This window comes from Sander vitreus, chromosome 16 (assembly GCF_031162955.1).
Source record: "Sander vitreus isolate 19-12246 chromosome 16, sanVit1, whole genome shotgun sequence".
NCBI classification, from domain to species: domain Eukaryota; kingdom Metazoa; phylum Chordata; class Actinopteri; order Perciformes; family Percidae; genus Sander; species Sander vitreus.
The window spans coordinates 18,155,894-18,179,270 of NC_135870.1; the positions used below are offsets into that span (position 1 = coordinate 18,155,894).

The following is a 23,377-nucleotide window of genomic DNA, read 5'->3' on the forward strand; positions in this document are numbered from 1 at the left end:
GAGGCGAGTCGAGCAGGTACCACATAATGTAAAAGCGCCAAAAGCCTACTAATGTTTGATAGCAGCTTACATGCAGGTATGTCATAACTTACCTTAGCCTCTTTTCCAAAAATGCCATTATGTATATGTCCAAATTATGACTTCCCAAAAAATCTATCTTAATGAATGGCTGGTATTACCTTGAGGTAACAAAATCAGAATATATGGGTAAGGCTAAGGTTTAAAGTACTTTGTGAAAATACACAACAGCAGTTGAAGTTAAGCAGCATGTGTTGTTCTAAATATCCACATTTATTTTCGTATACTTCTGAGGAGGAAGAACCTCTGTTTGTTTTGGTCTTTCCAATTTGTTGCATCACTGCGTCTTTGTGGAAATGTGGGAATTGGCAGGCATTAGCTGTTAAGACCCAGTGGGTGTGAATCTATTAACATTCAGCCAGCGCTGTGGTGATGAGGGCTGGTCTGTGCCATCTGCGGCCTCTATGGCATGGTCACTAAAATCTCAATAACCAAAGGAACAGAACTACATCTTCATACTGTTTTACTTTCATTAATGAGCAGTAGTTGGCCCGCCATATTGGACAGCTTGTCATGCTCAACCAGTGTTTTCTGTCCCATTCTTTGGGTTGTATCATTTTTTAAGGCTTCTTTTTAGGCACTACCTCCACACCCTCCATTAAAATTATTTATTTCCCTTTCAACATATTGTGTTGTGGGTTGGGTAGGTTGGGGAGCTCCAAATCGATGTGTCACAGTTCTGTGCCAGATAATACTTATTATGAGATTGAATGGAGGGGAAGTTAAAGAACAACAGGAAATTAGAATAGCGAAATATGTAAAACTTATGGCATTAACTAGCATTAAATAAGTGTTGACTGAGCAAATATACTGTACCTCCAACATACAATATGAGCTACTAATGAAACCACAGTGAGCTACAGATATACAATATAATAGGCTACAAAGAAATACATCATAAATGATATATCCACATTAGAAGATGTGACTTGTTTACAGGACAGCCTGTGTCCTCAGGGAACCAATCTGAGATGATTGAGTTGTCAGATATGATTGGGTGTAAAACTCTCATCAGTTATAAGCATTATGTCTGCAGTCACTCATTCATCATTATACAGTAATAATAGTGAAATTAAACTGTTTATTAAGCCCAGGGAACACCCTTGAGGACAGATACGTACAGTACAGTTTTGGCATAGGCTACTCATTTTCATTTTCTATACTTTATACACCTACTGTATTAAAAATACAAATATTGTACTTTGTACACGTTTAGTGGACAGTTATAGTTACTAGGCCTACTTACTTTGCATTGTACAGAGAAATAATATAAGACAAGCATAAAGTTAAAATGAACTACACCCAAATCAACTACAACAGCCAAATGCTAGGCCTACTTGCACATGATGCCTTAGTATTAACAATCTAAAAATATAACATATTTAATAAGGGACACTCACAGGAGCCTTTTGTCTGCATACTTTTACATTTTGCTTTTACTTGTTTATTATTTATTGTGCTGATAATACTCGTGTGCTTTTACTTCAGAACTATTTTAAATGCAGGACTTTTGTATTTTTACATTGTGGTATTGCTACTTTTATTTCTTCAACCATCACTTATTCTGACTGGGATGTACAGGATATGGATCATGTACAAGATAATTAGAGATTTACCCATTCGTATGTTCATGATAATGTCCGTTATACAATAAGTAAATACGACAAGTTGACGTGTTTGCACATTGTTAAAAAAAATAAATAAATAAATAAATAAATAAAAAATAGTCTAAAACAATAAACGCAGCAAAGAAACAACAGCAACAATATAGGGTCGTGCTACTGTTACAAATAGGCCTGTAATGTATTTTCTTCTATTGCTGGTTGTTTGCCCTCTGATGATGACATCGCTACTTTATCGTTTGTCACACAAAATGTTCTGTAGCTGTGTCATGGAAAGATGATTGACACTTTGCGGTGGGGGGAGAGGGTGGACTCGTCACCCAACCACCCCCTTTCTTCCTCCCACCTCCCCCTCCAGGCGTGACGTGCAGATAGAAAGCGGGACCTGCCCTCCCGTCGCCATTTTTCGGTCTCGTACTCGCACTTCTAGTGGCTCGGGTGAGGGGGGGGAAGAGCAGAAATAAGGGAAAGTAGAACATTTAGAATCGGTAAACCGGGATCCCTCGTAAGAAGTCAGGAATGCACGCGAGAGCTACAGCATAACGTACTGGCACCTGAGAAGATGCACGCGCAGGTCGCTGTTGTAAAATAATTGTTGGTGTGAAGACGTGTTGCGGGCCGCCATTTTTTTTGCTGTGCTGCCTCAAAAGTCTGCTCCGACTCGAGAAAGGGGATTCAAAAACGCATTTCCATGACGTGTGCCTCACCGTAAGACCAAGAAGATACAAACTATCATTTCGTTTCCGACCCGCGGCTACTGGCGACCTTTTTTGCCGACATGAGGATTTATCAGATGAAAAAGTGAGGCCACCTTTTCCGTTCTCATTACTGGCACTGACTGGAGGAGATACATTATTAGAAGAGTAGCCCGGTGTTTTCTCGGAAAGCGGAACGAAAAAGGGAAGCTTCATTGATCATTTGTTGCTTCGCTCTCCGTCGATGTTTGTCGTAAGTTTTTAGTTTTTCTATTTTGGCCGCTCTAACAATCACTCAGCCATTGACTGCTGAACACAGGAACCACATTATGTTCCAAAGTTGGATCAAGCCTGTCGCAGCTTGTCTCTGAAAACGTCAGGTTGTTTTTCTTTTCTTTTCTTTTTTTATAATTATTATTATTATTATCAGAGGTCTCCGGACCCTGCAGCGTTTGTGCAGAAATCACTCGAAAACCTCACAGGACGACGAATGCCCTGCCCTGCATCTTCCAAATCCTCATATTTGCTGTGATTGGCCAATTCCAACCAGCATACACGTTTTAACTTATTATCTAGACAGTTTTGTAATCTTTTTCTTCTTATTTGTAACGTTAGACTAATATTAACTTATTTTGAACAGAAATGTCAACTGCTCGGTTTGATTCAGCTGATCGGTCCGCCTGGTATTTTGGACCCGTGTCACGACAAGAGGCACAGAATAGGTTACAAGGACAGAGACATGGCATGTTTCTTGTTCGAGACTCTTCGACCTGCCCTGGCGACTACGTGCTGTCAGTATCTGAAAACTCCAAAGTATCTCACTATATCATCAACTCTTTGCCCAGCAAGAGGTTTAAGATAGGTGACCAAGAGTTTGAGCACCTCCCTGCTCTCCTGGAGTTCTACAAAATCCACTACCTGGATACGACCACGCTGATAGAGCCAGCCCCCAGGTAGGAATGTTGCCTGATACCCCTCCACTAACTACCATGCTTGTAAGAAGTATACACCGTGATAAAATGCAATACCATTTGGGCCTTATGGATATGTATTACCATGAAAGACTGGCTGATCTAGGTTAAGTAGGTTGTCTATTTTTATCAGAACTAACCCACTTTTAGTCAGACTTCTGTGCCCTGCTGATATGTCATGAGGCATTCTGTTTGCCAAATTTGAAACTGGTGGGAGCACTTGCACTATCACCACACATCCAGTTTACTGTTTTTAACAAGGCTTTAGTAAGCCAAGATGCTGGTAAAGTTTGTGGTTTGCACATTTACGTACTTCATTAGCAATGTTTGCTTACACAGTCATTACACAGATCTGCTTCCGTACAGTTGAGTGTTTTTATATCATTCTGTATGTGGCATTTTGTCATTGGACATTAATACCTTGGATATTCTATTTAACCATTTCCCCAACTACTTATATACTCCACATTAGTAAACTTTCATGTGCAAGTGTTTCTTGGAGAGGCCCATGTTAATCACTTTTTTCAGAAATGTAAAATGTGCACTTTGACCTAAAATCGGCTTTTATTGAACAAAAAATATCTGTGATGCTAGAGGGAAACCTTTTCCCGATTTCACGCGTCCAACCATTTCTGAATTTTCATAATATCCACTTGAGAGTGGGCTTCCTTTTAATGGTAATCACAATATATCTCCTTCCTTTGCCTCATTATTATAATCTCTCAAGGTACCCAAGCACAGTGAGCGGACCCATCCAGCCCATGGGTGGCACAGAGGAGAACCTGGAGTATGTGCGGACTCTATATGACTTCACTGGCAGCGATGCAGAGGACCTTCCCTTCAAGAAGGGGGAGATCCTTATTATCCTGGAGAAGCCAGAGGAGCAGTGGTGGAGCGCCAAGAGTAAAGAGGGACGTGTCGGGATGATCCCTGTGCCCTATGTGGAAAAATTGGTACGACCCTCACCTCATCCTGGCCAGCCTTCCTATGGGTCTCGCAACTCCAACAGCTATGGGATCCCTGAGCCCTCCCACGCCCTCGTCCACGCCTATGCCCAGCCCCAGACACCATCGCCATTGCCCCCTGGCACACCTGGAGCAGTTATCGCCCCTCTACCGTCCCTGCAAAACGGCCCCGCAATGGCAAAGGCCATCCAGAAACGAGTGCCATGTGCCTACGACAAAACAGCTCTTGCTTTAGAGGTATTGTAAAACATTTCAATCATCTAAAAATGTGTTTTGTCTTTTGTGCTTTTTTCTTTCCCTCCCCTCTCTTCCTCCCTGCCTTTCTAGGAGATTCCATTGACTCCATCATCTGTTTTGAAAGTATGCTTTAATGGATTTCCGATTTTGTTAGAGATTAAGTATTAACAACACTTGTTATCCCTAATAGTCTTTATGAAGTAGGTCAAATAGTTGTAAATTCTGGGGACAATTTACAAGTAGTTAGAATACAAGACGTGAGAAATCCAGTTTGTTTGTCACATAACCAGTATATCAGATTTTTCTTTCACCAGTACCTTTTCTTAATTGAAATGCAACATTGTGCAGTAAATCTCTGTGCCAAGTTGCAGTAGGCTACTCAGCATCTTTTAACACCAGGCTGAAAAGCAGTGTTTTTCCGCCCTCTCTGGTTAAAAGATTCAAGCCGGTTTTCGCCTCTGACCTCTGTCATTGGATGTGGTCAGGAGTATGCTGTGTTGAACCAACAGTGATGTTACAAGGTCTTAGAATCCACCTGTACATCACTGTAGCAAGGTGAGAATTCAAACTACTGGAGTCCAGGAAAAAACAAAGCTTTTCAGGGGGTGTTAAGTTGACAATAGTTTGTTTGACAGACAAAAGTTTGAAAGTTTTTTTTGTTCCTCAAATCCTGACTGGGATCTCTAGTAGGAAAAGCTGTTAAATTCCCAGGTCAAACACGTAGGCATTGTTGACAGTACTAAGCAGTATGCTTTGCCTTGGACAAAGTTAACCCATAACAAGAGATAATGGGGCAACATAATTTATTTCTCTTATAATTTTTTATTATCTGAAAATGTCTCGAATTTGGACAGTCCTCAAAGAACACACATCAAAAATGCATTATAACAGAGAAAAGTATATACAGTTTCGATTTTTACACCTAAAGCAGAATATTTATAACACTGCACCATTTCTTGTAAGGTCTTACTACATTCTGCATTGCAATTGTAAGAGTCTGTAGCTAGTAATGAGAAGAGGGGAAAACACCAGTGCTGCTTACAGAGTTACCACATCAATCTTGTTGGTTATGTGTGAAAGTGCCTTGAGATGGCTTGCGACTCTTCTGCTGTCCTCCTTACATTTAAGGCTATGCTCTTGCTTCATGGTCACACCAAAAGTTTCGGAACCCAACAGCAGCCGCTCTAGACCCTACCTGTTGGTGTTTGTTTATGTGCATTAAATTAATCTCTGGTCAACTTACACTTATTGCTCTGGGCACTGGCATCATGCTGCATGCTGATTCAGTGGTGGTGGGATGATACTTGTTGATAGCCTCAACTCGGGCTCAGACTCAATCTTCCTGCTAGCCAGCTAGCTGCTAAATGGGCAGCAACTCTGCCAGCAGCACTGTTTGATTGCATTTCTCAGCAGTGCACTCTGACTAATACAAATCGACTGTGGTTACACTTACATGTTGGAGCATGTAATGTAATGCATAATGTGCACTTCAGGAATATACGGGGCTCCAAAATGCTCCACTCTGATAGCAGACTGAGCTGTAGTGATGCCCCCAGGGGAGAGATGGAAAAGAGAGGCCTATCTCTGCTGCCATTCACTGGCATCAGTGTGTCAGTGAATGTAGGAAGTAAACTAGGCCGCTACAGCTGGGTACAAGGATACACGTCGTCCCTATGACTGAAATGAGGTGTAAATTTGGAACATGAGTAAAACTGGTGAATGGTATTCATGCTAAAGGTTAGACAGCTCCCTCTAACATTAGTCTTGACTTCTCTACTCTCTTCCCTGTGTTCTTTTTTTACACTTGACAATCGATCTCAACAATCACCTCAGAAAATGCCTAATACATCATTCAGACTGACCCTGTGACATGAGTTGAATGGCTCAACAAGACATGTCAGCTGCACCCAGTAGAGATGGAAACTTCTAATAAACTAAGTTACTTTAACCAACTCCACAAAGAGACGGAGAGAGTGCTCACAAATGGCACTCATTTGAGAACTGAAACTAACACTTGACTGATTTGGCACTAATGCAATTCTGTGTAATCGTATGGTGTAGCAGTGAAGTGTATAGAGCAGCTACAGTTGCAGATTGGATTCTGAAAGACTAAATACATTACATACAGCACTGTTCATCATTGTAGCTTCAGTAGACTCGTGTAGTGTCACCGTGTTTAAAAAAAGGAAGTCCCCTCGAACCTCGTTTTACTCCAAAGCACACTTAATTCACAAAGAATATTCTGAATACTTTTTCACGTTAAAGGAGAATTCCGGTCGATTCCAACACGTAGCTCTGTCGTTTTTTAAATTTGGAGTGCTGTCAGTAGCGAGAAAAATGAAACCAATCGGTGCTGCCTACACCGTGTTATCCTCCTGCTAGCGTTGGCACCCAACAGACTTAATCAGGGCAAGTTTTCAACTTGTTTTTAGCCTCTTAACATGTTCAAAATGTCATTAAAAGTGCCTACCCATGTAAAGTGATTTTTTTTTCTCCAAGTGAACACAGTGAATCTGACTGCAGTAGATGTGAAAGAAATGCATAAAAGTTCTGCTAATTCAGCTCTGTTTAGTTCCGGTGTTGATACTGCAAGGAGTGCTTCAGGACCGTCTACTGAAAAGAGATGCAAACATATTGTCAAAAATAGGCATATGCTTATTTTTTAAAAGTAAGTGCTGTAGTACAACTAGCAGGAGACAAGTTATAATTGAGGTAAGTTTGGAGACACTACCTTATTTAATCATTAAATTAATAGCCTACATATTTTTGTTGTATCTCTTTTCTGTGTTGTAGTTTGTAGACGGTCCCTAAGCACTCTTAACTGCTGTCTCAACACTGGAACTAAACAAAGCTGAATTAGCATAACTTTCATGCATTTCTTTCACATCTACTGCAGTCAGATTCACTGTTCACTCAGAAGGAATCACTTCACATGGGTAGGCACTTTTAATGACATTTTAAACATGTTAAGAGGCTAAAAACAAGTTTAAAACTTGCCCTGTTTAAGCCTGTTAGGTGCTAACACTAGCAGGAGGATAACACGGTGTAGGCAGCACTGATTGGTTTAGTTTTTCTTGCTACTGACAGCACTCCAAATTTACAAACAGAGCTACGTGTTGAAATTGACCGGAATTCTCCTTTAACATTTATAATTGCCACAGCAGGGACACGTTGAAGCCCTATTTTGATCAACTCTGATGGCTGCTCCAGTTATTAGTTGTGTTATCAAGTTAGTGATGTCCCAAGCGCCCCTTAGTGTTTTTAGTGGATTTAAGATATTTTTTTAAGTAATCACTATTAAGTAGTAAGTAAGCCCAGTTAATTTAAAATATTTCTTTGTTAGTCATTACACCCTGGCTAAGCTAGCTGCCAAAAAAGGCCCACTATTTTCCTTTCCATCACTAGAACCATAACATGAGAGCAAAGAATTCCAGCCCATCAGTGTGCATCTGTGACCAGAGCTGCTGTGAGAGTATTCACATTGTGTCTTTTTCATAATTTTTTTCAGACCTGCATTACCACACCTCTGCACCACCACTTGTGCTGCTGTTGTGGAAACTGTATCTGAACTTCCATAATCTGCTAGTCCAGGGAATGTAGATGGGCTGCTAATAGGCTACTACCTCACCCACAGGCACGAAGCAAAAGACTATATAGGAGGCATCTGAAGGAAAACTGTAATGCAAACTTCAAAGTCTTTCCTCGCACACTGTTAATAGGGTATATGATTGATTTTAAGTTGTTAATTTTGATTCTAAAAATCTTATTAAGGGTACAACCACACTACTACGTTTTCATTTTAAACTGCCGTTTTAAAACGAAAGTGATCTCCATACTAACATGCCTGAAAACGCATATCACAGACCATCAGAATCACAGACCCAATCAGGGAGCTTATGTGGCGTCTGCGTCGTCATTTCCAAAGGTGTCTGTTTCGGCCCGTCTAGACTACAATGTAGTGCTGCAACTAACTATTATTTTAATAATCGATTAATCTGTTGATTATTTGTTCGATTAATTGATGAATCTGATAAAACAAAAACATTAATTTACATCAACTCAGTACATACTTACATACTTGTTTTAGTTAATAGTTGTGTAAAGGTAAGTAACCCAAAGAGCAGATACAGACAACACACACACACACACACGTTCACTTGAAGCTTATTAAATTATTACCATCATGTATAAGTTCATTTGTACACCACATTTAAACACAGCTTAAGATGACCAAGTGCTATAAAAGAACTTTAAAATGAAATTAAAAACTACAACACACACAAATATTTGTCAACAATAAGTGATATGGGACAAAGCACAGAATATATACATGACAATAGATTGAAAAATGAATGGGCCAAAAAAGGCGAGTGAATAAAAACGTGTCTTTAGTCTTGCAAACTATACCACCCCTGCTTTACTACTGTTATTAACGAGCTAACGCTAGCTTGTCATGCTTGTCAGGCTGGATAACGAGTAAATACCACACCAGCACCAGAAGAGCTACTGGAGGGACGTTACGTTCCTCACTTCAAAACGGAACAAAAGTAGGATTCTGTAGTGACTTCACCCTGCTGTTGAACTCCCTTCTTCCTCATCAAGGACTCCAACATGTTTACGTTTTAGGTGCTGAATTATGACTGTGGTGCGCCTGTGCCATGCCATGTCGCTTTTGCTTATCTTGCAATTAACACGTTTCCGATCTATTTAGTGTGAAATGCTCCCACACCTTGGATGACTTAGGTCGTACTGATTCTCTGCCTCTGCCATGTGTTTCAGAACAAAGGTTACGGATCTCTCCGTATTTCCTCTACCCCCGCTCTGCTCTTCTTTCTGCTCCGCTCCGTGCTGCTGCGCTCAACACAATTTTTTTTATTTTTTATTTTTTTTTATATATCTCCGCGACTGAGTGGCATATTGATACAACGAATCGATAATGAAATTCGTTGCCAACTTTTTTAATAATTGAATGTTATCGATTTTATCGATTTGTTGTTGCAGCCCTACAACAATGCAACCCCAGTGTTTTTCTGCTAAAACCCAATCGGCCGCTTTTCCAAATGTCTCCATTTTAGGGGCCCTGGAACAAAGGAGTAGAATGGACGCAATGCACAAACGTAGCAAAAGATAGGGGTTTTAAAACAAAAACATGCTAGTGTGGATGTAGCCTTATACGGTCCTTTGGATGTGTCTCTCTCTTTGTCAGAGAGAGTCTTTCTGTCCAGCAGGAGCAATGTTAGTTCTAATACTACCTTTGCAGCTCAAAGATGGGCAGACCTTCCCACAACAATTGGTTGAGATAAATGAATGCTAAAGGTCCCTAAAGACTAGGAAATATACACTCACCTAAAGGATTATTAGGAACACCTTTTACATTTCTCGTTAATGCAATTATCTAATCAGCCAATCACATGGCAGTTGCTTTAATGCATTAGGGGTGTGGTCCTGGTCAAGACCATCTCCTGAACTCCAAACTTAATGTCAGAATGGGAAAGGGAGGTGATTTAAGCAACTATGAGCGTGGCATGGTTGTTGGTGCCAGACGGGCTGGTGTGAGTATTTCACAATCTGCTCAGTTACTGGGATTTTCACGCACAACCACTTCTAGGGTTTACAAAGAATAGTCTGAACAAGGAAAAAGTCCTGTGGGCGAAAATGCCTTGTTGATGCTAGAGGTCAGAGGAGAATGGGCCGACTGATTCCAGCTGATAGAAGATCAACTTTGACTCAAATAACCACCCGTTACAACCGAGGTATGCAGCAAAGCATTTGTGAAGCCACAACACGCACAACCTTGAGGCGGATCAGCTACACCAGCAGAAGTAGAGCTTAGATGTGACCCAAACAATCAAGCCCGACCCAACCCGAACCCGTGCACGTTGTGTCTGAGACCGGCCCGGCCCGACACATTAACTGGAATTATGAGCCCGAGCCCGATTTCAACCAGACACTTTTTTAATACGTGGGCCGTTATAACTGACGTTCTCAACTACAATTCAGTTGTTTGAACTCAACGCATTTCTCTGTGAGGGCATGCTTCGCCCTCATGCTTGGAGAAGTAACAAAAGAGGACGTTGAAGGCTGACTATCATCTTTTCTGCCACGGCGAGCCTGCTTCATGTGTCTGTTCATCATCCAAGTCCCCGTTTTATTTGCTGTCATAGGCGAGCAGCGTGCAGCACTTAGCCTAATGCACTCGACAAAGCCGACACATATGTTGTCACTGCCCAAGACTTGTTTAAAATGGTTCCATACCTCCGACTTTCCTCCAAACTTGCTCAAAGGTAATTTTTCTTTTTTTCTTTAGCCTACATCCTCAAGCTCCATGTTGCACTTAAACTACACCATACAGCCCAACAGCCCCGGTGTGATGTGTGCGAGAGGAGGAGACTCCGCGCATGACACGTGTTGCATTTTGTAACTGTAATCCAACTTGTGTAACTTTTTGGACACATTTGTTACTTCGGCCTAAATATAGCCTATATAGATAATATTTCTGATTATAGCATAGCTTTCTCCCCACCCAATTAGGCTAATAAAGTAATGATTAAAAAAAACACAAATGCTTGATCAAGGGCCCGGCCCGAGTATAGTGGCGGAAAATAACGGCTCGGGCAGAGAATCTAAACTCTAAGCAGAAGACCTCATCGGGTACCACTCATCTCCACTAAAAACAGGAAAATGAGGCTACAATTTTCACAACCTACCAAAATTGGACAGTTGAAGACTGGAAAAATGTTCCCTGGTCTGAGGAGTCTCAATTTCTGTTGAGACATTCAGATGGTAGAGTCAGAATTTGGCGTAAACCGAATGAGAACATGGATCCGTTATTCCTTGTAACCACTGTGCAGGCTGGTGGTGTAATGGTGTGGGGGATGTTTTCTTGGCACAGTTTAGTACCAATTGGGCATTGTTTCTGACCATATCCATCCCTTTATGACCACCATGTACGGTAGTATGGTGTTCCTAATAATCCTTTAGGTGAGTGTATACTGCATTTTTACGAGAGTAGCGTAAGTGAGAGCGAGAATGGCAGGGTGCCTTAAGTGAGTGACGGCAGTGCCCGTGTGGTCGCGCAAGGAGAGCGAGCGGTAACAGAGTAGCGTATGAGTGCCGCTGTGAGGAAAAAGAGATAGCAAAGTTGATGTAAAGGGAGTTAAAAGTGAACAATAAAACAACAAGCTAGAGCTTCTCAAGACACGGTGGCTTTATCTATTGTCAATACTGCCAGTAAAGTGAATGGAGTTACCCCCGAAAAACATCTGCTTAAACCTTACAACATGTTGCAGCCCGTCTAGCAGCTGAGCAGACGGAGAGCAGAGAGGGTCGACTCGGCAGTTCGCTAACTTGTTGCTCTCTCTACCAATACAAGCCGCTCTGTTTTAGGCTACGAAACGTGCATGCAGGCTGAAATTCAACCGTGCCGTATTTTTTATTTACTGGTGCTTTGCACTGAAGACGCATACCTTACTGCGTCTCATCATGTCTCTTCTATCTGTCTCTGGATCAGAATAGGTCATGGCTTGGAGCAAAAACCTTTTGGTTTTGTACTATGACTATTTTGGAGCCCCTGTAGTTCAGGAAGGGTTCAGTTTGTGTCCTTGTTTAAGGGTTTGATATTAAGACTGTTTAATTGCATAGTACCAGTCTGCTTTTTCATTACTGCATTCTTAATAGTTAGATATGATTCTTTTTTTTGAATATGCTGTACCTAAATTTATACCGCAAGCTTTTGCGTTGTGTACAGTCATTTTGATAAGGTAGGATTTGTTAATTCTATTAAAAATTCTAAGTACTAGGTTAACAAGATCTTATTCATCATACTTAAGAATTAAGTCTGCATTCAGGGGCAGCTATTTTTCAACCCTTTTTGAAGTCTTCTTGAACCTAAGTGATAGCAATCTAGTTTTGCTACATCCTGATTCGTTCAAAGAGGCAAGTTGAAGATTTTTATAATTCTTTGCCTGACAGATTCCATGGAAGCTTTTTATGACTAAGTAGCATTCTTGTCATTCCCGGATTGCGTAAAGGATTCTTGTTACAGATGATGCCTCGGACTAGATGTCCTTGAAGCCTCATTCTCAAGTTAAAGCTACAAATCCCTCACAATCATGTTTTAATCATGGTTTTGACGATGGAGACTTTTCCCTTCTAATCCAGATAAAGAACATATGGCTTTGAACAGATTGGGGTCATATTCAGTGTCCTAAACCCAGTGACGGCTCTGTGCTTCTGTCTTCTGTTTTAAACCACAGTGTTCTGTGGGTGTGAAGAGCTCATAAATATTTATTTTTGTAAAGTGTGTATTAATAAATCAGTTGTACTGGATGTTGTTGAAGTTCATACACACATACAGTGTAGTTGGCCATGTGTTGAATGTATTTAGTTTTTTATTTGGGCTATTGCTATATTTTTCTTTGCATCTTTACAATAGACCGGTGCAGCAGTTAATCACCAGCTCAAAGTTTAAATTAACCCTTTGACTTGACATTTTGTCTGCAGATAGCAGTGTAAAAACGTACACTTAACAAATAAGACGCATAATCTAACTTCATTGATTACGCCATAGCAAATGCAGTAGTGCAGCATGTTTAGGAGTTGCGTGTTCATAAAGTAGAAATTGTGATATTTGATAGGTGGCTATGTGGAATTGAGTTTTTTGGTCATTGTGTTCTAATTTACACCAAAATATTCAAGTGTCCTGGGTTTTCAAGATGTCGTGTTACAGAAATTACACAGCGATAACCTTGGCTGGTTGAATTACATGCACATCATGGTCTCCTAAACAAAAAGTGTATGCACTCATTGCACTGTAAGGCATTAAATGTGGCCCTTGGTTGTTGTAAAGCCATTGTGGTATGAAAAACTCCACTCTAAAACTACATTTCTTTTAGAAAGTAATGAATCCGATGTATTTTAAGTTTCACTACAGTGCTTTAAAGTTTTGCATTTTAATTTATGTAATTTTTACTGCAAACAAGCCCTCCTCCTGTAACTCAGCCTCCTGTCCTCCTGCCCTCAGGTTGGTGACATCGTCAAGGTTCTGCGGATGAACATCAGCGGTCAGTGGGAGGGCGAGGTGAATGGACGGAGGGGTCTCTTCCCATTCACCCATGTCAAAATCATAGACCCCCAGAATCCAGATGAGAGTGACTGACCCAAGAGTTCGACTGAACCTTCTCGCCAGAATCGACCTGTACCTGAATCTGCTGGCTGTCTCCACCTTTCCCGCCAGTGTCACCACGGTTACGTGCTTGCCTGCTTGGGGCTGTACCATGATAGCGACCCCTCTGTTGTTGCCAACCGTTGCAAGGCTTTCTGACTGTTTACAGCTTTGGACATTGGATCCAAACTAAAAACCTGACCCCACTTCTCCCAGTTCCCTTTCCTATGACTTGGTTCCAGACTGGGCAGTGTTTTTTTTGCATTTGTGTCCTTTTCATTTCCAGATCACTGGGCATCAGTGTGAGTGTGTATGTGTGTGCGTATGTATAAGTGCGTATGTGTTCACAATAGATATTTACCACAAAACACACACAATGTCTGTTTTGTTTTTTTATTCTCTCAATATTTGTTACATTTGAAGTCTTGGGGACATAAAGTGTTTGGTGTGTGTTTGTATTGTTGATGTGAGTACATTTGTACGAAGTAGGGATCAGCAATTTCCCTATGGAGGGAGAGCACTGAGGAGCTAATGGTGCGTTCCATTTACCTCGGAACTCGGAAGCCAGAGCTGGGAAGGACGTCACACCCGAGTTGAATGCGTTTTTCATTTACCATTTATCATTTACAAGTTGGATTTTTTTATTGTGGGGTTAGCTCTAGCCAGGTTAGCCATTGTTAGCAATACCAGTTGATAACGGCGCATTACGCTGTTTTTGCATTCAAACAGCATAAAGACTTTGACCTCGGAAAATCCGACTTCCGAGTACAAATGGAACGCATTATAACCAGCCAGTCCAATGTTATTCTCCAAACAATCAAGTCACTGTTGTACCTAAACCATCACACACACGCACACGCACACATACTGGTCATGAGTTATTCAGGTTGACAGGTTTTTTATGTGATGTTTGACTGGAGTCAGGAGAAAGCAGGAGACATGGGTTTGTGGAGGATCTAGGTTGTACTGTGACATTATAGATCCCATGATCCCATCCACTCTTCAAAATTATTTATCTGTTAAGACATGACACGGCCATATGTGATTTCATCTTTTTCTTATTTGTGCCACATGATCAACAGTAGTGTTTTTTGTTTGTTTTTTATTTGTGGCTTGGAGTAGATGTATGGTAGAGGGCTAACTTTGCATGTCCACTTGGTACCTCTCTTTACTGTCCTTCACATTATTTTGAACGAAAAGGACATTGCTTAGAGATTAGCAGGTTTTTAATGCCAACAGCATCAAGCACTAGAAGATATATTTCAACGTTCTGCATAGGAGTGCCAAGCTTTGAACAGGTTTTCAAAAGTCAAATAGCAACGGCCATAGCCCTGGCCCTCACTTCCCACAAGCATTTGACTACAAGGCTAGTTAAAAATGCATTGTCACAGTGTGGGCATGAGAACTGAAAGCTTTCCACTAAGGTGAGAAACCCCAATTCCAGGTCAGGGAAGGAGGAAGTGAGTCCATGAGAATCCCATCAATGCCTTTTTCAGAGAGTAAGCTAAATGCATATTTTAGCGCATGCAATCCCCTCTCTCACCTAATATTTGGTCTCTGCACAATTGTTGTCTCTCTTTATGCAAACAGGCTCTATCAGAGTAGTGGAAAGCATTGTTGTTCCTAATGTGCTGCAACCAATTTGACCAGTAGAAGTCAAGGATTAAACAGTTGTGCAAACAGTGCTGACGCCTAGATTTCTGCTGTAAAAATTGGAGGTGTAATAACCATTTCACCCCGTTTCCCAGCTGTTTACTCAGAGTAATATTGTGCAGTTTTAGTTGTATACCTATTTTTTTATTTTTATTTTGTCCGTTTATAGTCTGCTAGTAAATCAAGCATTTCTGTTAAAATTAATAATGTTATTAAAAAAAAAAAAAAAAAGTACCTACGGTGACATTTACAAAAGGGAAAATGCCTGCTGGTTGCCTCTGTGCATGACCTCTTGGCCAGGGAGATTGTTCTCCCTGGTCAAATGCTGCTTAATGTCATTTATTTCCTTATTAAATAAAGGTTTCTCTTATTTTAATCCCTACTCGTCTGTGCAAACAAACCAGTGTGGGTTTTCCTCATCGAACTTGATGAAATTACTAATTAAGCAATACACCCTGATTATTTCCTTTCTTGAAGTGAACTTGCTTTTCTCATGCTTCTGAGTTGTTTTGTAATGGCATTAACAGTATTACTGTGCTCTCTTCTCATATTCTAGGAAAACCTGTCTTTTACTTAAGAATTGAAAATTGTGCCTTTTATTTTCTTATACCATTTACATGTGTTAATATTTCCCATGGTTAACACCTGTGCTGGTATTGACCCTTTATGTACAGAACGAGTAAATAAAATTTACGTCTACTTCTTTAACTCGCTCTGTCTGGTGTCTCTGTCCTCTGTGCATGTTGTCTTTTTAACAGATGGGTGGGTGTGTAGATGTTTGCAGTAGCCTGGCATCACAGGTTGTGTATCTAGAGCACAGGACAGTTGCTCTTGCTCTAATTTTTGACAGTCCCAGTTTTGATTCTGGCTGCGCCCAGGAGAAAGGAAGCAATTAATGAATTTTAATGAAGTGCTAATAAAAGAAAGTCAGCTGACCCTTAAGATGGTAATGGAAAACTTTTCAAGGGCATGTCAGATGGGCATGTTCTGTGACGGTTTGTTCAGCACTTTTCAAACCAGGTACAAATAACACCTAAGTATATAGTATAACCCAATAGGTCCTAAAAAATGTTAATATGATGAAGTCCTGGCTGATGTAGTTGAGAATTAGCATTGCTTTACAATTACTTTTACCACTAGAGATAAGCATGTTGTTTTGAATTGTTATAAGAAAAGCATTATTGCCCCATTATCATGCAAGAGGCAATGGATTCCAGATCAGATGCTTCTGGTGATGAAAAAGGTGACTTGTATAAACAGGGGCTTATGGGAAATGGGGCTTTAGCTTAAATGTAAGAGGATTCAAACCATTCTCAGTGATGGGGACTTTATTGAAGCATATGCTAGGTTATGCTACTGTTCCCAAGTGTAATAGCCATGAGCATACATGCATCTATATTGGCTGTAGAATGCTACCATTCCACACAGATAGCAATGGTTCTAATGCCATAAAGCATGTCTTCATACACAACATGTCTGCGACTACTCACTCACTGAGCAGCCTAGAAATGCTTCCGTATCCGTCAGCACCATACTGTATCAAGACCTGGCTTTACTATTGGCTTTTATAACATTGTAAATTAATGAACAATGGACAAAGTATGTAAAGTCACAGCAACATACTATCAAGTTTAAATCATAGCTAATGCTCATGATGGCTGTACAAACAGAGTGTTGCTGAGGGTCTCATAACTTCCTTGGTCTTCTTCCTAAATGTATCCTATTTGTTTCAGTCTAACTGTAGCCAAGAATAACGTCCAACACTCCATTCTCTACATTAAAGGTGAAAAGATCCAGATAGCTTTAACACAAGTGTTTGAACTTGTGTCAATAGTAAGATGTTTTAGGCTCGTTAATTTTGGTATATGGTTTTTAAATTGTGCCTTTTACAACTATTCCATGATTAGGGATACTGTGTATTTAGTTCACTCTCTGGCCCCTGGATGCTTTGTGTGCATGTGCCATTGTTAAATTGTCATTAAAGCCAATCGATGTATTGCGCCGGACTGTGATAGGCGGTGGCTGCAGTGAGAATGACCATAATGAATGAAACTTAGCTGAGTCTGACCTCTCCTCGGGGCACTGTGTGCGTGCGTGCGTGTGTGTGCGTGCATGCGTGTGTGTGGCATGGTCGATGAAAGCCTTCCTACAGTCCATTACCCCCACCACCGCCCCCCAAACTATGTGATGGCAGCTGCCCTACTGTAGTGAATCTTTGCTGTCTAAAAATATGAAAATAAATGATTTACATTTGCTTAAAGTAAACAAACATTTAGACCTGGATGAATAATGTCAGTGATTTAAATGCAGAACAAATATTAAGTATACATTATTCATTTTAATATACTGTGGGCTCTTAAAAAGTATTAAAAGTTGATGAATCAATTTGCAACAATAAGGCCCCTAAAAAGTATTTAGAACAAATTTTGCTTGGTGCTTGCAAAAAAAAGCCGCTATGGGACACAGACAGCAAGGACCAGAATAATAAAACTGTAGATTCATGACTAAAACAGTGTCTCTACACAAAGACAGAAATATGCATGCTTTTTCGTCAGATGCACGTCATTTGGTTCTGTTTGACATATCATAATCATTTTGTATGACATCTATAGTAGGACTTTTTTAATTATTTATGTTTTCTGATATACAATCATGACATTTCTGTGACATACTATACTATGACTTTTTTGACATTTTTTATGACATAGTTTCCTATGACTTCTTTTTTAGACATTCTTTACAACCACCTATACAATGACTTTAACTTACGACTTTATTTCTCTTCCCAGGGCAATGTATTTTACAGCAAGGCAAACAATAGCAAGGCCATTTCAATGGAATATTATACTATGAATGTTTTGACATTTTGTATGACATACTATACTATGACTTTTTTGACATTTCTTATGACAATTTTAAGACATATTTTTATGTTATACTATAATATGAATTTTATCCTATGACATTTTTGGATGTTTTTTATGACATTTCTATGACATACTTTCATTAAAACTTCATGACATACTATGCTATGACTTTTTTATGACATTTCTATGAAATGCTATACTATGACTTTTATGGCATTTTTTAATAACATACTATACTTTGACTTTTTATGACTTTATGACGTACTATATCGCTTTATATGACATTTTACCACACATCTGTGTACTATAACTTTTTTTGACATACTATACTATGACTTTATGTTTTATGACAATCAGTACTGTAACTTTTTATATTTTCATGACTTATTTATGACATACTATAGTATGTCTTTTTATGACATTCTTTACTATGACTTTTTATGATATTTTTATGAAATACTATGCTGACTTTTTTTACGACATTTCTATGACATACTTTCATGTTATTTTTATGACATACTATACTATGATGTTTTATTACATTTCTATGACATACTATACCATGACATGTTTATGACATAAGATGATTTACTATGATTTAGTTTTACTTCTTTTATTATATACTATACTATGATATTTGTATGACTTTTTATGACACACAATCACTTTTTTTATCACTTTTTTTGACATACTATACTGTGACTTATTTCAACATACGATACTATGACTATTTTCGTCATACTATACTATGAAATTGTTATCACCTTTTTCAACGTACTATACTATTACTTTTTTCAAAATACTATTCTATGCCTTTTTTCACTTTTTTCGACATACTATACTATGACTTTTTTCGATACTATACTATGACTTTTTTCGACAGACTATACTATGACTATTTCCGACCTACTATACTATGACATTTTATCACTTTTTTTGACTTGATAATATATTATTACATTTTTATTACTTTTTTCGACATACTATATACTATGACTTTGTTCAACATACTGTACTATGACTTTTTTGGGCATACTATACTATAACTTTTTTATCACTGTTTTGGACATACTATACTAGGACTTTTTTGGACAAACTATATACTATGACTTTGTTCAACATACTGTACTATGACTTTTTTGGGCATACTATACTATGACATTTTTATCACTTTTTTGGACATACTATACTACGACTTTTTTGGACAAACTATACTATTACTTTTTATCACATTTTTGACATACTATACTGTGACGTTCATCGACATAATATACTATGGCTTTTTTATCACTTTTTTCGCCATACTATACTATGACTTTTTTTGACAGACTATACTATGGCTTTTTTATCACTCTTTTCGACATACTATACTATGGCTTAGCACTTTTTTGACATACTATGCTATGGCTTTTTTATCACTTTTTTTGACATACTATACTATGGCTTATCACTTTTTTCGACATACTATACTATGGTGTTTTTATCACTTTTTTCAACATACTATATTGTGACGTTTTTTGACATACTATAGTATGGCTTTTTGATCACTTTTTTCGCCATATTATACTATGGCTTTTGTAACATTTTTTTCGACATACTATACTATGACGTTTTTCGACATACTGTACTGTTACTTTTTTTGACATACTATAATATGTTTTTTTTATCACTTTTTTCAACATACTATACTATGACTTTTTTCAACATACTATGCTAAAGTACTGATAACATTAGCATTTCTCTGGAAGAAACTGATACATCGTAGCAAAGATAATTACTTCAAAGTATCCAGTTATTATGGTGAGACGTAAATGAAGCAGAATTACTTGCTATGGTTCGACAACAACGGGATTCAAACCCACGTGAGCCGAGCACAATGGATTAGCAGTCCACCACCTTAACCACTCAGCCAACTCATTGACCTTGTCATGGTACATACTACTTTTTTTTGACATACTATGCTATGGCTTTTTTATCACCTTTTTTGACATACTATACTATGACGTTTTTGACATACTATACTATTACTTTTTTTTATATACTATACTATGGCTGTTTTTATCACTTTTTCGACATACTATACTATGGCGTTTTTATCACTTTTTTTGACATACTATACTATGACGTTTTTCGACATACTATAATATGGCTTTTTTTGACATACTATAATATGGCTTTTTTGTCACTTTTTTCAACTTACTATAATATGGCTTTTTTATCACTTTTGTCGACATACTATACTATGATTTTTTTCAACATACTATGCTATGGCTTTTTTATCACTTTTTTCAACTTACTATAATATGGCTTTTTTATCACTTTTGTCGACATACTATACTATGATTTTTTTCAACATACTATGCTATGGCTTTTTTATCACTTTTTTCAACTTACTATAATATGGCTTTTTTATCACTTTTGTCAACATACTATACTATGACTTTTTTTGACATACTATACTATGGTGTTTTTATCACTTTTTTCGACACACTATACTATGACTTTTTTCAACATACTATACTAAAGTACTGGTAACGTTGGTATTTCTCTAGGAGAAATTGACACATTGTAGCAAAGATAATTACTTCAAAGTATCCAGTTATTATGGTGAGACGTAAATGAAGCAGAATTACTCGCTATGGTTCGACAACAACGGGATTCAAACCCACGTGAGCCAAGCACAATGGATTAGCAGTCCACCACCTTAACCACTCGGCCAACTCATTGACTTTTTCACATATACTACACTATGGCTTTTTTATCACCTTTTTTGACGTACTATACTTTAACGTTTTTCGACATACTATACTATTACTTTTTTTGACATACTATACTATGACTTTTTTTGACATACTATACTATGGCTTTTTTTATCACCTTTTTTGACATACTATACTATGACGTTTTTCAACATACTATACTATGGCGTTTTTATCACTTTTTTCAACTTACTATAATATGGCTTTTTTATCACTTTTGTCGACATACTATACTATAACTTTTTTTGACATACTATACTATGGCTTTTTTATCACCTTTTTTGACAAACTATACTATGACGTTTTTCGACATACTATACTATGGCGTATCACTTTTTTTGACATACTATACTATGGCGTTTGTATCACTTTTTTTGACATACTATACTATGGTGTTCTTATCACTTTTTTCGACATACTATACTATGGCTTTTTTGTCACTTTTTTCAACTTACTATAATATGGCTTTTTTATCACTTTTGTCGACATACTATACTATGACTTTTTTTGACATACTATACTATGGCTTTTTTATCACCTTTTTTGACATACTATACTATGATGTTTTTCGACATACTATACTATTACTTTTTTTGACATACTATACTATGGCGTATCACTTTTTTTCGACATACTATACTATGGCGTTTTTATCACTTTTTTCGACATACTATACTATGGCGTTTTTATCACTTTTTTTGACATACTATACTATGACTTTTTTCAACATACTATACTATGGCTTTTTTATAACTTTTTTCGACATACTATACTATGGCTTTTTTCAACATACTATACTAGGGCTTTTTTATCACTTTTCTGACATACTATACTGTGACTTTTTTCGACATACTATACTATGATGTTTTTCGACATACTATACTATTACTTTTTTCGACATACTATAGTATGGTTTTTTTATCACTTTTTTCACCATATTATACTATGACTTTTTTCGACATACTATACTATGATGTTTTTCGACATACTATACTATTACTTTTTTTGACATACTATAACATGGCTTTTTTATCACTTTTTTCAACATACTATACTACGACTTTTTTCAACATACTATACTAAAGTACTGATAACATTAGCATTTCTCTGGGAGAAACTGACACATTGTAGCAAAGATAATTACTTCAAAGTATCCAGTTATTATGGTGAGACGTAAATGAAGCAGAATTACTCGCTATGGTTCGACAAGAATGGGATTGAAACCCACGCAAGCGGAGCACAAGGGACTAGCAGTCCATCACCATAACCACTCCACCACCTCATCTGCCTATACTTATATGCTATACTATGACTTTTTTCATCATATTATATAATGGCTTTTTGTCACTTTTTACGACTTACTATACTATGGCTTTTTTATCACTTTTTTCGACTCACTATAGGCTACTATGACTTTTTTTATCACTTTTTTCGACATACTATACTATGGCTGTTTTCATCAGTTTTTTCGACATACTATACTATGACATTTTTATCACTTTTTTCAACAAACCCATAATGACTTTTTCATCACTTTTTTCCACACACTATGCTATGATTTTTTTAAACAATTTTTTCTACATACTACAGATACTATGTCTTTTTGATCACTTTTTTCCGACATAGTATAGTATGACTTTTTTCGACATACTATACTATGACTTTTTATAAGTTTTTTTGACATACTATACTATGACTTTTTTCCACATATACTATGACTGCTTATCACTTTTTTTCGACATACTATACCATGACTTTTTTATCACTTTTTTTGACATACTATTCTCTGACTTCTTTTTTTTCAACGTGCTATACTGACTTTTTTATCACTCTTTTTCTACATATCATACTATGACTTTTTTTTAAAATCTATGACATTTTTATCACTTTTTTGGACATACTATACTATGACTTTTTTATCATTTTTTTCACCGTGCTATACTGACTTTTGAATCACTTTTTTTTTTAACACTTTTTTTAACATCATATGAATTTTTTATTACTTTTTTCGACAAACTATGCTATAACTTTTTTTGACATACTACAATGACTTTTTTATCATGTTTTTTGAACATACTCTTATGAGTTTTTTTGACATTGTTTACTATGAGTTTTATCCACCGATTATGACTTCTTTCAGATGTTTCTTACGTTGCTATATTATTACTTTTTTTGTCATACTTTACTATGACTTTTTTTTACATGTTATACTATGACTTTTTTTATACATAATATACTATGCCTTTTTTGACATACTAAACTTTGACTTTTTCATGACATTTTTCATGACATACTATCCTATGACTTTCTTATGACATAATATACTGACTTTTTTCAGATTCTTTTCGACATACGTATCATTATAAG

At 37.8% G+C, this 23,377-nt stretch overlaps 1 protein-coding gene across 2 annotated transcripts; it reads left to right on the plus strand.

The window, feature by feature from the left end:
- The first annotated feature begins 2,089 nt into the window (after positions 1-2,089).
- crkl (v-crk avian sarcoma virus CT10 oncogene homolog-like) lies at positions 2,090-16,092 on the plus strand. 2 transcript variants are annotated; one of them, XM_078270970.1, is made up of 4 exons: positions 2,090-2,648; positions 3,036-3,348; positions 4,094-4,568; positions 13,591-16,092. In XM_078270970.1, the coding sequence occupies exons 2-4, from the start codon at positions 3,038-3,040 to the stop codon at positions 13,723-13,725; spliced, it is 921 nt and encodes a 306-aa protein (XP_078127096.1). In that variant the 5' UTR covers positions 2,090-2,648; positions 3,036-3,037; the 3' UTR covers positions 13,726-16,092. The 2 variants fall into 2 exon arrangements, with proteins under 2 accessions (XP_078127096.1, XP_078127095.1); XM_078270969.1 differs by having other exon boundaries at positions 2,090-3,348.
- Positions 16,093-23,377: the final 7,285 nt, after the last annotated feature.